At 50.9% G+C, this 12,886-nt stretch overlaps 6 protein-coding genes and 1 non-coding gene across 7 annotated transcripts; 2 read left to right on the plus strand and 5 right to left on the minus strand.

The window, feature by feature from the left end:
• Positions 1-85: 85 nt before the first annotated feature.
• Positions 86-622, minus strand: P174DRAFT_367121 (uncharacterized protein; the record flags this gene model as incomplete). Its single annotated transcript, XM_024822151.1, has 2 exons — positions 86-223; positions 455-622. 2 exons carry the CDS (start codon positions 620-622, stop codon positions 86-88), a joined length of 306 nt encoding a protein of 101 aa, XP_024683509.1.
• P174DRAFT_502382 (carnitine:acyl carnitine antiporter) lies at positions 463-2,023 on the minus strand (the record flags this gene model as incomplete). The annotated part of the gene is made up of 7 exons (XM_024831090.1): positions 463-876; positions 932-1,058; positions 1,115-1,544; positions 1,600-1,616; positions 1,673-1,721; positions 1,773-1,846; positions 1,915-2,023. The coding sequence occupies 7 exons, from the start codon at positions 2,021-2,023 to the stop codon at positions 828-830; spliced, it is 855 nt and encodes a 284-aa protein (XP_024683510.1). The 3' UTR covers positions 463-827.
• A 1,048-nt stretch (positions 2,024-3,071) lies between these two features.
• P174DRAFT_449444 (CFEM domain-containing protein) lies at positions 3,072-4,551 on the minus strand. Its single transcript, XM_024828848.1, has 3 exons — positions 4,090-4,551; positions 3,848-4,025; positions 3,072-3,781 (listed from the first exon to the last, which is right to left on the minus strand). The coding sequence occupies exons 1-3, from the start codon at positions 4,165-4,167 to the stop codon at positions 3,279-3,281; spliced, it is 759 nt and encodes a 252-aa protein (XP_024683511.1). The 5' UTR covers positions 4,168-4,551; the 3' UTR covers positions 3,072-3,278.
• Positions 4,552-6,054: 1,503 nt separating this feature from the next.
• P174DRAFT_439598 (uncharacterized protein) lies at positions 6,055-6,441 on the plus strand. The gene is made up of 2 exons (XM_024826844.1): positions 6,055-6,321; positions 6,379-6,441. The coding sequence occupies exon 1, from the start codon at positions 6,060-6,062 to the stop codon at positions 6,279-6,281; it is 222 nt and encodes a 73-aa protein (XP_024683512.1). The 5' UTR covers positions 6,055-6,059; the 3' UTR covers positions 6,282-6,321; positions 6,379-6,441.
• Positions 6,442-7,704: 1,263 nt separating this feature from the next.
• Positions 7,705-9,004, plus strand: P174DRAFT_418889 (putative extracellular glycine/serine-rich protein; the record flags this gene model as incomplete). The annotated part of the gene is made up of 2 exons (XM_024824743.1): positions 7,705-7,821; positions 7,874-9,004. 2 exons carry the CDS (start codon positions 7,705-7,707, stop codon positions 9,002-9,004), a joined length of 1,248 nt encoding a protein of 415 aa, XP_024683513.1.
• Positions 9,005-10,156: 1,152 nt separating this feature from the next.
• On the minus strand, positions 10,157-10,228 carry P174DRAFT_t80. Its single transcript has one exon. It is a non-coding gene; the product is annotated as a tRNA-Arg (tRNA).
• A 115-nt stretch (positions 10,229-10,343) lies between these two features.
• Positions 10,344-11,720, minus strand: P174DRAFT_502385 (uncharacterized protein; the record flags this gene model as incomplete). The annotated part of the gene is made up of 3 exons (XM_024831091.1): positions 11,157-11,720; positions 10,528-11,104; positions 10,344-10,495 (listed from the first exon to the last, which is right to left on the minus strand). The coding sequence occupies exons 1-3, from the start codon at positions 11,361-11,363 to the stop codon at positions 10,344-10,346; spliced, it is 936 nt and encodes a 311-aa protein (XP_024683514.1). The 5' UTR covers positions 11,364-11,720.
• Positions 11,721-12,886: the final 1,166 nt, after the last annotated feature.

The raw sequence follows: 12,886 nt of genomic DNA on the forward strand, positions 1-12,886 counted from the left end.
GTTGGATGGCAATAAGAATCAAACAAAGAAAAGGTGATGGGGGCGTCGGCGATTTTATTTGCTTGGAACGGGGGCGGCAGGCGGGTCAGCCAGTCCAGGCAGGCGAGCGGGCTAGAAGGCAGCAACGAGGCTGAGCCTCAGATCGGGGTTTACGGATGTATCGACGCCAATGAAATTCTACGAGGGCGCAATATGTTGCACCCTTCGGTCCTATCAGATCCATCTCTCTCAGTTACAACAGCCATCGATCCTTGTCCTGAAGCAGCAAATTAGAGGCAACGCAACCTGTGCCGTCAGCAAGCTGCCCCTGTCAGCCATCCCAAATTCATAGAATTGGCACGATATTTGGGTGGAACTACTGGATAAGAGGCTTGCTCAGCGTCGCGACCGATTTTTATTCCCCTACCCATTTGTCTACTGACTCTGCTACGGAGCTTGAGCCCATACCATAAACATCAGGATAGCAAGAGTGAGCTTGGAGATGTCTCCGCTTTAAAGTTAAGAAATGATTGGTTGGGATCATTATTGCTGTCAGCATGGCGCCAAATGTTTCAGAAATCAAACAGTCTTGGTCGACGGTCGCATAATGAAGCTGATTGTGAATAGGCCAATAGAAAAACATCATCTAGTCTATAATACCTAGTAAACAGGATATCCAGGCTTCTATGCTCCCGTACATAGCAGAGAAAAACTGGCAAGAAACGCGGAATATGCACTCTCGGGCCACAACAACGGAAAGTGGTATATATACAATATCTCTCAACGGACGATCCACCCTACACGATCGATTCCCATTCCTTTTTTCTGGTTCCATCAAGTCTCGACCTCTAGTCGAAGAGCTTCTTCATAAACTGGTGCGCGAGTTCGACACCGGCACTGTTCGAGTCGTTAGTAAACCGTATTCAATGCAACATCTCGGGAAATCACATACAATGTAGCCGCGTTTGCAGGCACAGCTCTGGCCAAGGCAGGACCGAAACCAGGGAAGAACGCCTTGAAGCCACCGCTGGCGTAGACCGACCGGATGGTGCCGCCGATTGTGGGCTTGCCGGGGCACTCTGGAGACGCGACTTGATGGTGTCGACAGGGAAGACGGGGATCCACATGGCAATACCGGCAGCACCACCGGCAGCCAGGACGGCGGGCATGGACAGGGCACCAGTGACATTGCCGTGCTCGTCCTTGGGGGTCAGCTTGCGCTTGATGTACTCGTAGGCAGCGAAGTAGGCGGCGGAACCAGGGCCATCACGGGCCAGAGTCATGGCGCTTCCGCGGAAGACACTCCGAATACCACCCTCCTTGTATAGTTGCCGGACAACGTCCAGACCACCAGAGTACTTGGGCTTCTGTCCCGGAGGCGGAGGGTTCTGGCCCTGAATCTGCAGAAGCACCTTCACGCGCTCAAAGGGAGCCGTGATCAGTGTCATAGGAATGGCGGAGAAGAAACCAGCAGCGGAGATCTGGGCGATGGTGTACTGGGGGGTGTTGTTCTCCATGCGCACGTTCGAGAACCGGCTGACAAGCGTTTTGCCGACGTCGTAACCCTATGGATGGTTAATGGTTTCAACCCGGGCACCACTTTTACCACCAGACACATACCCAGAAGCTAACGGCGACTACAAACATCAATTAGCTCAATACTCTGGTTTCCGAAGAATGCGACAAAACTTACACATAGGGGTGACTCCAACCAGCGGAGCCGAAACACCAGCGTACAATCCCTACAGCTCATTAATACCAAGCACCACCACACAACTGACCGCGCGACTTACCCGAGCCAAACCCTCACGGGCAATAGTTCTCTTGACAACATCAATGGCACCCGAGTAGACACCCTCTCCGCCGTCTGCAACCGCACCTTCACCAGATCAAAGGGGTGGCCGACAACCACCGCACAGATACCACCCGCCGCACCTGCGGCGAGGGAGCGGATCTGAGCAATGGTCTGGTTGACAGCCTTGGTCTCGACGGCCTTGAGCTCATCGCTGAGGTTCTCAGGAGTAGACGAACCTGGGGTCGACATTGTGAAAGTTGTGTACGGAGACGCGGGGAAACGGACTCAGTTCGTAGCGGGGAAAGAGGAGGAAGATAAGCAGGGACACAAAAGAGGTCAAGGCGTGAGGCGATCCCGAGAAGAGCGTAGGGTGAGAGGACGGAGGACGCCGAAACGGTCGCGAAAAGGGAGAACAAAAGAAATGAAGCTGAAGTGAGGATAAAATTGATCAAGGATGATATTCTTCAACAGATTGGAGGAGAAAAGGCAGTCAAAAGGGGAAAAATAGCTCCAATCCCGCAACAAAAGCGGCCGAGGCCGAGCAGGAGGATACCGACAAATACAGTCCCGCTACAAGAGGTACAACCACCGCTCGGCGAACGCGCGTGACTGGACCTCGGCTCGGTCCGGATCAATGTATCTCCTCAGATCGCAGATATTCGATTTAACGATACTTAACAGGTTCTGATCTTGTCAGCTGCACTTTATCATCAAAGGCACCATCATAGAAGTGATCTTGTGCCCTCCGTATCGTTTGCTACATCCCTGAATTTGTACTGTTTTCTGCGACCATCGGATACTCGACCGCGCGCAATGGACGGTCCGGGTGAACGGGCACTAAACCACGGCTTGACTTTTTAGGTCTTTACCCCCTCCACGGATCCCTGCCCCGGATTCCATTACTCCAGGTATTCTGGCCAGTCACACCAGCCAACAGCAGAGGGCAGCTCTACGGACGACAGGAAGCTTGGCTCTCGTGTACATCCATGTCTTCCAGCATTTAATTTTGGCTCAAGCGACTGACCTTTGTGACCGACGACGTGGAGAGTATCTCGATACCAGCTGATGTCATCAAAAACCATGCTGGGAATGCCAAGGATCACATGCGACAGACCGCTCGAAGTGAAAGTGATGGTACAGAGTAGGGCTGGGATAGTCAACTTCGGCATCCACGTGCGTGCTCCAGGTTGGAGTACATGCTGACGCGTGTACGGAGTTACTACTACTTATATACTTGGTTAGCTCTATATCTACGGTGACCGGGAGAGTCTACTTGAAGGTGAGAAAGATATAGATAGTTCAGAAATATTAATATATTAGGAGAGCACGACATATACCAGCGCATCAGAAAAGGTCAAAACATTATTTACTCATCAGATCAGAACCCACCAATTCCCATGTACAATCCGGCTTTGACGGCAGGTATCATCAACCGTTATTCATCGACATAAGACATACACTGACATCAGCAAACCTATTCCCATCAACTCAATCTTTGAGCGGTTTAGAGGATAACCAAGGCAGCGAGGGCCAGGGCTCCGACGGCACCGGAACCAACGATAGCGCCGCGAGGGGCAACATTGCCCGTGGACGAGCTGTTGGGGGCAGTAGTGGAAGTGGAGCCGGAGCCGGAGCCAGAGCCGGTAGAGGTGGAAGAGCCGCTACCAGCCCCAGACTCGGAGGAACTGCTGCCAGTGGAGGAGCCGTTCTCAGAGCTGGTAGTAGTAGTAGTCATTGTTGTGTCTGTGGTGGTGGCACCAGTGTTGGAGGGGTTCGCCCCAGAGGTAGTAGCGCCAGTTCCCGAAGCGTTGGTGCCAGTGGAGGAACCAGCGCCAGCGCCAGCACCACCAGTCGTGCCGTTGTCGCTGCCGGTAGCGGTGCTAGTAGCGGTGGAAGAGGCAGAGCCAGTGCCAGTGCCGGAGGCAGAGCCAGAGCCGGAGTTAGAACCAGAGCCAGAGCCAGAGCCAGAACCACCAGCTCCTGTGGCAGTGACAGCTGCAGAGTCACCTAACGATTGCAGTCAGCGCCTAGCTCGATCGCGTTGGGGCAGCGCAGATTCTCGTAAATACTTACTCGGGCAAGAGGAAAGGGCGCTGGATAGGACCGCGGCGGCATCCTCGCCAGGGCAGGCCTCGGTAGTGCAATCACGAATACCATATCCGTAGTTGACTTTTGTGCAGAGACAGTTATCGTCGCCGGCGGTACAGCCCAGCTCGCCAGCCTTGGCTTTCATGTTGCTGAGGCACATTTGCTGCGAAAGGGGGAAGTCAGCCAAGGGAAACTTTGACGTAGTTCCAGGCAACTGAACAACGTACTGCGCACTGGGAGAAAGACATGGCAGCGCTCGCCATGCTGGCAGCCGACAGCAAAAGAAGAGACACAGAGGTCTTCATGATGAGTGCAGGATATCGAAAATCAAGTGAGGATCAGAAGCTAGATGAATATGCTGAGTGATATTGAATCAATTAGAGCACTCTTTAAGGCCTTGAACAGAATCAGGTCGATGATGTAAGTTGAAAGAATGCAAAGGAGCGGCGGTGGAAGAGGGGGCTTTTTATAAGGTAACTACGACCCAAGCGGAAAGTAAACCAAACAATCGCGCTTGAGTTGAAAGCAATTGAAGCTTCGAGTTTCCTAACGGCCCTAGGGATCCATTCTCTCAATGAAAGTGCGATCGCCAGTGGTCCTTGTCCACAGTACGTCCGCGTCTCCGGCCGAATGCTGCCCAGCAACGTGGCTAGTCTAGTGCAGAGTAGTTGCAAGGTAGGTACCCACTACTAAGGCAGTAGGGATGGAGGCACGGGGCATGTTTTGCTGCTCGGTGAAGTCATTGATACAATCATGGACTGATCAACTTTACAAGGGTGGGTCATGGCAGGGATCTTGATTCTGCATGCGGGCAGGTGGCTGACAGAGAATACGGTATGGAGTAGGCATGATCCCAGCCGCTGTGGCTCGAGCTGAAGCATCTCTGGTCTATCATTGGCTGCACTTGGTAGATTTTAGGGTTTAGCGTGTGATAGTCCGATCAAAGATTTGAGATTTTGCTCATCATGACAGAATTCGAAGCGGTCACCAGCCACATTCTTAGTTCTGTTAGTCTCTGTTAGTCTGTTGCTAGGTAAGTTGCTAGCTTCAAGCATAGCATTACAGGGACGTAAGTCACACCACCACAAAGAGGGATACATTCCGAGATACATGCTGGCCAATTTTAAGCAATTTGCATCGACAAAACGAGCTGCATAACAGGGTTAACGCAATGTCTACTCAAATCAAGGATGGCTCCCTCACGTACTTTGTACCACCAGTATACTCAATGACAACGTCATATACTGATTGGCTATCGGAAGCACACTAACGAGCTCATTTTGCCAGCGCAGAGCAAGGAAATCGTAGGTGGCGGCTGAATTTCTACCTAGTCTACGCGATCAAACGAGTCTCCCTCTGGGAGGTTGGAGGTGAGAGGGGCTGGCAAGTTGAAGTCTGCAATTTGGATGATCGACTGTGGATCGCAGCAATTGAGTTTGCTTTTTTGATTTTCATTGTCAAGCAATTCCCTCTCTTATGATTGGCCAGAAGCTCAAGTACATCCCACCGCCTAAATCCAATACAGGAATACTTGAAGTAGGTCACTAGCCACATTTTCAGCTAAAAGCTAAGCTACCTTAGCTAAGTAAAGGCTGAAAGCTCCAATAGAATAAAGTCGGTGGCAAATTGGTCTTGGATGATTTCCGCAACCCGCTAACTTGGAGCTATGAATTATGCACCTCTGGTAACCATGGGTGAAACACAAAAAAAAGGCAAGTGTAATTCGATGCTACCTGAGATCCCTTCGCTACTAGGTAGCTTAACTTGTATTAATTTCGAATATGTTGTGCAATAAAAGCAATTTGCTTGTTAAGTTTGAAGATAACATTTACCTTGCTGTCAAGGAGCATTAAGGTACCTGCCGATACATTTCCTGCCACTCAGAAGCATGGCATTTCTATTAAGACCACCCGTGATGGCATTGGTCATTTCCCACATGTAACAGGAATTGGCATTTCCTCAGCAAGGTCTGGTCTACCTGTACAATTGTGGGCAATGTCTTGAGATCAATCAAGATTTGAACTGCGAGACGCCTCATTCTCGCGAAACACAATAATAAAGGGTTACCTCGACGAAAAGTGTGATAGGTTTTTGACTTCGCAGTAATGCCCTAGGCAGGCGGCCGCTCTCAGTCATCTTCGCTCTACTTGATCAAACTTAAACGGATGCCAGTGGCGCTGCGCTTTGCTAACTGGGAATGTCTTCGCACAGAGCTGAAGCGACTCTGAAAGTTCGTCTTGCAGCGCCCTTCATTTCGCATCTGCTCTCCGTCCTCGCTAATTGTGCTATCTTCGACCTCTATCCACCAACCGAAATTCTGAACCACTGGGAAAATATTTCAGGCTCACCTGACCCTAGTTTCCCATCGAACACCCAAGAAACATTCTTTGAGCTTCACGAGTACCCGGTTCACCGATGAACTTATGTGGCCTTTGCAAATTATTGAATCAAACAACTAAGTGCGTATTTTGGAAGCGCAAGCATTATCCCACTGACCATTGTGAGCTTTATTTCAGCGCGATAAGCTTGAAACGATGCTTAATTGGACATTCGGCCGAACCTGCTGTTTTCGTCAATTCTGCGCTCTTACTCGCAGACGGTATGATGAACAGAGATGTGTAGGAATGTGGTCAATAGCCATCTGGCAGACGGGAAATGCCACTTTTGCCCTGAAAAGGGTGATTTGGAACGTGGAATCTTCGCTAGGGAGGATATAACCAGACTCCTTGACAGGAGACCCTGCATTCCATTCCATTCCATTCCATCCGCAGACCATCCCACGTTCTGATGCCCCTCGTGTCTGAGCTCAACACTACACAAGGAGGGATAAAATCGTAGATCATTTCTACATTCTCCCAATTATGGACCATGAAGTGAAGAGAAGATCGTCATTTGCAGTAAGAGTTGACATATCGTGGCGTCGATCTTCTTCTCACTAGGCCAGCATAGTTGGCACCACGATCGCGTCCAGATGCGGTTGCATTCCAACCGGACGGGACTTCACCTGTTTGCATGAAGCTGCAACAGGAAGGCAAGAAACCATAAGCATCAACACACAAGCCACGAAGGTCAAAGCACCGATGCTCAAGTTATTCGGTAGAGTTGAACAAGATCTCCCAGCCTTTACCAACCATGTTCGCACCATTTGATAAAATGGGAAGAGCATTCCCATTTCCAGGGACGTTCCTTTGGCTGTACACTCGTCTATTCAAATACGGAGGGAAACTCGGTGCTCCTCACAACCAGCGCAGGGCGCACCTGGAGTCCAGTTCAACTTGAAGAGCTCGCTTCTCAGAGATCCGGAGTCCGACAGAGGACTGTCAGGCGGAGACGTGCCTGCCACTCTCACCTGTCAATCATCGGCCCGCTTTTAGACTCAACCAGTGTGCTCGACATGTTCCCCGAAGCGTATCACCCGTCGCGATGCAACGTGGATCCACCCTGGGGGCTACTAATTTCCTTCGTTCTTTCGCCCTATACCATTGATCTCGACGCCTGAACCAAGCGTTCGGCGAGCTCTACTGCTTGAACCAAGATTAAAGTAGGAGCTGTTCTCCAGTTGTGGTACGCTCACAGAAACGGCCGTGGTCCGGCTTGGACTTAATGTAACCAATTGTCTTGTGGCGCCGACGGATTGAGACCATGATGCTCAAGACTTGTAATGATTAAGTCTCGGCCGTTCGACTCTTAGGAGGTAGAAACAGTTAAAAAGCGTGGCAGACTCCCAACGTCTGGGGCAATTTTCAGAGACGAAGACTCGGCCAATGCAGTCCTTTTTGACCTGATTGTTGTAGATCTCCACTTGACTCCATCAAAACATCGCTTGCTGTGATAACGCTACTATGGCTACTCTACGGAAGGCCAAGGCCAGCTTACTGGCTTTGATTTTCTTGGTCGATATGGTTTCATTCTCCGGTCTGGTCGGGGCTAGACCTATTGCCATGAACCAGTTAGATTTTGTGAGTCACCTTATGCATTCATATCCTGTTTCATCACTGACACCCGGCACAGGAAGGTTACCATGGCAAACTCGGGCATGAGGGAGCCGCTGGCCTCGCCGAGGAGCTCCGCTGGCACAAAGCGTCTGGTGTGGACAGCAGCACGCACATCCAGTCCAGACAATACTCTGATTTTGACGGCACCGCTACTGGCGACATGACTACCGGAAATGCCCCCGCAGGTAGTGGTCAGCCTCAGCCCGGAAGCACGACAACGGGAAACACTTGGGGCGGTAATAGCCTTGCTGGAACGGTTCCTTCCGGTGTCGCGGTTACACCACCGGGAGGCGAAGATGAAGGCACTGCTGCCTCGCCATGGAGCCCTGGCTCTAGCGCTCCGGGTGCCGAGGCGAGCGGGTCTGCCACCGCAGGCAGCCGTCCCGGTAGCGGCTCTAAGGGTGGCGATGCTTCGACCACCACTTCAGCCAGCTCTGGCACTCCCGCATCTTGGGGTGGTAGTGGAGGCTCTAGCTCTGCGTCGGCGAGTCCAGGAACCAAGACCAGCGGGTCCTGGGTGTCTGGTAATGCTGGCGACGCCAGCGGCGCAGGTACCAGGCCTAACAACAGCGGTCTCTCCCCCAGCAGCTCCGGGAGCAGCACCGCCATGGCAGGCCTTGGTTTAGGTTCTGGAGACACATCATCTAAAGGGAGCGGAACTGTTTCCAGTGCTCTCGGTGCGTCTGGAACCCCGAGACCTGGAATGCCAGCACCTTCCGTGGGCAGTAGCAGTTCTGCCGACGGCACTGCGGGCAACTGGGGCTCCGAGTTCGCAAAAGACAACGCAGACTATGGAAATGATAGCCCTTCGACGCTTGCAACCGGTGCTAGAGCATCTACCCCCAACGAACCTGCAGAATCCGGAACGGCTACAAAGGGTGCTGAAGCTGTAGACACTACTCTCAGTCGGGCTTCAGCCAGCATGGAGGCGCCAGACTCCGCCAGCAACAAGGCGTCCGAGCGTACAAAGAGATCGACTGAAACAGACCCTGTCAATGGGGCGGAAACACCAGCAATGGAGTCAACGGTGGAGCAACCAACACCGGCGGCGGCACAAATGTCAATGTCATTACGAGCCCAGCCAGCGGTGGTGAAAGAGAGAAAGGGACGATTAATACGCTACTGGACAAGCTTTCTTCGATTATAAAGACTTTGCGCTGAACTTACCTGTCGGAGTCAATTCAGGATGCGCGTTTCAATTCTACTTTGAGGCAATAGTTTTTTACGAGTGTGCTTATAATTTTATGTTTAATGGGAATATCTGCACCATTCTAGAGTACGGATAAGCTGATCGTTCTACCATCGATCTATTAGTCCATGTACTACCCACATAAGCATCCTTGTCAAAGAACCCCTCAAGCTTCAACTAACATCTCAATTAAAGTTTAGTATGCTGGTATATAACTGTTACTTCGCAATGGTCTGCACCGGTCCGTTGTGGAGAATCAGGGTAATGTACCTTCTTGACATGCAATCCACAGTAGTATCATTCCTGGAGGATGGTATCCTAAAATGCAACGTCACATGGTCCCGCTGGTCTAAGATCACTGTCCAACACAGCTTACTTCAGACTCTGGCCTGGCTGCTTGCAGCCATACCTGCATAGACAGGGGGCAGACAAAATTCATACGAGTGACTACCTAATGAGTATAGATAGTAAGATGGTCTATGTATATAGGATGAATGGAGATGCTTAGTATGAGCGCAACCAAAACTATATGAAGAAGGCCTTGCCCATTTGTTTGAAGACCGCGCGGATCAGCTACAAACTTTTTTATTTCTTTTGCATACAGACTCGGGTGATATCATGAATAGACAGTGTAGTATATATAGCTAGTCACTAATCTACTATACTATCACGTAACGAGATACTTTGATGAGTGCATCCTGCGCAAGATGTCTCAAGGCACGATGGCAACTACAACTAGCTAGTCAGTGCCGGTACTGGGAAATTTGAAAACCCGGCGTATCGCAATGGCATAGCCTGTCAATACAGGAGCGTCGTGTCGTCTCCTTCGGCCGTCAAGGTGAGACTGATACTATCTAGATCCTGAGCCAGCCGTGCATGTCGCTCATCCCGGGATGGCTAACTCGCTCACAAGTTGTTCAGAAAAATTGACCGGAGGAGCATACATCTGCGTTGCTTGGCTCGAAGCTGGACCGAGTCTACGGTGGAGACACCCATTTACGAATACGGAATTAGGTCCCTAGTGGATGTCCCCATACGATCCAGACTTTGACAGCAAAAAAAAATTCGACAGTAAAAAAATCCACAACGGATATTTGCAAAGCAAAAATATGACCTACGCAGGATTCGAACCTGCAATCTCTTGATCCGTAGTCAAGCGCCTTACCATTGGGCCAGCAGGCCTTGTTGATGCAGATGATCGATAGATCAGTTTATCAAACAGGAGGGTCGGTAGGAATGATTCATGAGCATAGCACTATACTATACAAAAAAAGAAATCTATGGTTTCATACAAATGTCATACATCCAGCCACCGCGACGATCGACTCAAGCTCTCCTTTTCCGAGACGGGACCATCCTCCAGCTCCGCCGAATCAATGGTAATAGCCGGAACCTCGCGATACCCCTTCCACTGCGGACATACCAACACCGACACAACGAGATCATCATCTTCCCAAGCACAAACCCAACCAGGCACGCACACAGTCCCGCCGCAACACCCAGCAACGCAGGCAGAATGACCGGCCGCACGAGCCTCATGAAGCTGCGATCGCGGCTGCTCCACGGCATGGTATTGTGGTAGTGGGATGCAGGGTCCCTGAATCGGTAGATATCGGCATGTAGCGGCCTGCGATGACGGCGCGGTTCTTCAGGGGCCGCACCCTCAGCCAACTGATCGAGGTAAGGCTTGATGTGCGATTTGAGAAGGCGCCAGGGCGACGTCATGTGGCCGTGGCCGTGTCTGTGGAACGGGGACCGCTCGACCTTGCTGATGCTGAGGGTGCCATCGTTGCGTCGAGATACGGCCACCGCGATTAGGTCCGGTGCGACGGGCCGGCCGTGGAGATCGAACAGGCGCAGTTTGAGAAGGAAGGTCTCGCCGAGGAGGGCGCCCGGCTGGGCGGGGAGCGGTCGTGCGTCGAGGCTGTATGCGACCTGGACGGATTGATCGCCGGAGTCGGAGTGCTTGACTGCGGAGAATTGCATGGGTAGTGATGGCGGGAAGACGGATTCGTGGTTGGCGTATAGGGTGCCATTGTCGGAGGAGAAGTCAATAGTCTTGTGAGGTTAGTTTACTATCGTGTATCGGGGAGGTTGCAATTTGACGTACCACGTGTGATTTCGACTCGGGGTTCTGAGAGCATTCGGCGTCCGAGAATGCACAGTGAGAGCAGGGAATGTCGATTTTGTAGAAATGGCGAGTATGTTGGATGTTTGATGTTTGTATATTGGAGGGGAGGCCGTGGCCTTGAGGGGCGAGGGCAGCGACACCATGGCCCAGGCAGAGACCGGCCAGGGACAGAAATCGTAGCAACATGATTGTTGTTGTTGTTGTTGTTGTTGAGAATAGAGAGTTGTAAGGAATGGTAGTGAGGACTAAGTTTCAATATAAGAGCGCATCAAGGGCTTAGCAACCTCGAATATCCGTTGCGGATGGTAAATGAGGGCAGAAGGAAAACGTTGGGTAGACAGAGTCAAAGGGATTGCAATGAATGAAACTGCACTAGTGGCAAAAGTGGCTGTTTGTGGATGAGAAGCGTGCTCATCTCATAGTGAGGTGATTTGACGCGGGGAAGGCATAACAAAACCTAAAATGGGCGGATTCATGTACGGGCAGGAAAAAGGAAAACTGCGGGCAGGCGGGCAGGCAGGCAGGCAGTCTTATATCTACCGAGTCTACAGGCTACTTCTGGAACACGGCTACAATTATAAACTAGTTCAAGCTAGGAGATTATCAATTTGGGGTCCAGAAGATCAGCAGCGCGAGACGGCGAGGCAGATCGATAAGTTAAGGACCCTAGTGTATCGCTTGGACTGAGACATGACCCAACGGCCAAGGCCAAGGCCGGTGTTGTACAGCCTCAATGACAGGAGCCGATCGTTTCCTGCCGTCCTTAGCTTGGAAATACATACGAGAAGGATGCCTTAACTCATTGCTACACTTGAATAATACCAAGACTTGGGTTGTATCTATTGCAATGCATAACGCGATTAAGAAAAATTAAGATTCTATTGCCTGGAGTTGCCTGGAGGTTGTGGTGGAGTGTGATTGCAGCATTAAATGAGCTTGTAGAACTTAAGACACAACCCACTCGCCTATCGATTTACTAGGTAGGAACCTTGGTCCGGTCCTCCCGTACTCAGGTAGTTCCTAGGGTTCCAATTATCTAATAAACCGTTGCCAACAGCTCAGCCTCCTATTGGTGTTGGTGTTGGTACAAGATTAGGTACCCAAAGGTAGCCCGGTCAGTTAAGTACTTGGGCTCACACGGATCCTCAACTCATCCTCTTCAAAGTATTGCTCTCAACACAGTCTCATCTACCTAATGATTGTTGTAAACAAAGCAGTATGGAGATTCATGTCTGAAAGTGTCCAAATCAATAGGGGCAAATGTCTCGGAGGACACACCTGAGAAAGGCTGAGATCCTGGTTCAACGAAGACACCGGCTATCCGCTAGTCTAGTGACTAGTCTACACACCATCATCTATTGTTAGCAACGGCTCAGACAACCGACGTTACCAGACCATGTGACTCGTCTCATAGGCCAGAAAAATTTTATCTTCCTCCCACATGAGGTGGAAGAATTTGGTCAACAACGTTGAGGGATTAAAGAGCCCCAATCAACTCGGGCCAAAACAAAGCTTAGCAGGAAAGCCCAGCACCCATTTCTGCCTTGTCTGAGTTTCCTGACTCAGTTTTCTCCTTCAAATACAGATAGAATTGTACCCCCTTTGCCCTACCTGGAAACTAGAAGCAGCCTGTGAGGCATGGAAAAAACTGCTACATGTGGGACCCAGATAGTTAGCCTCATCCCCACACTCGTTGCACCCCACTATAA

This window comes from Aspergillus novofumigatus (assembly GCF_002847465.1).
Source record: "Aspergillus novofumigatus IBT 16806 chromosome Unknown P174scaffold_3, whole genome shotgun sequence".
NCBI lineage: Eukaryota > Fungi > Ascomycota > Eurotiomycetes > Eurotiales > Aspergillaceae > Aspergillus > Aspergillus novofumigatus.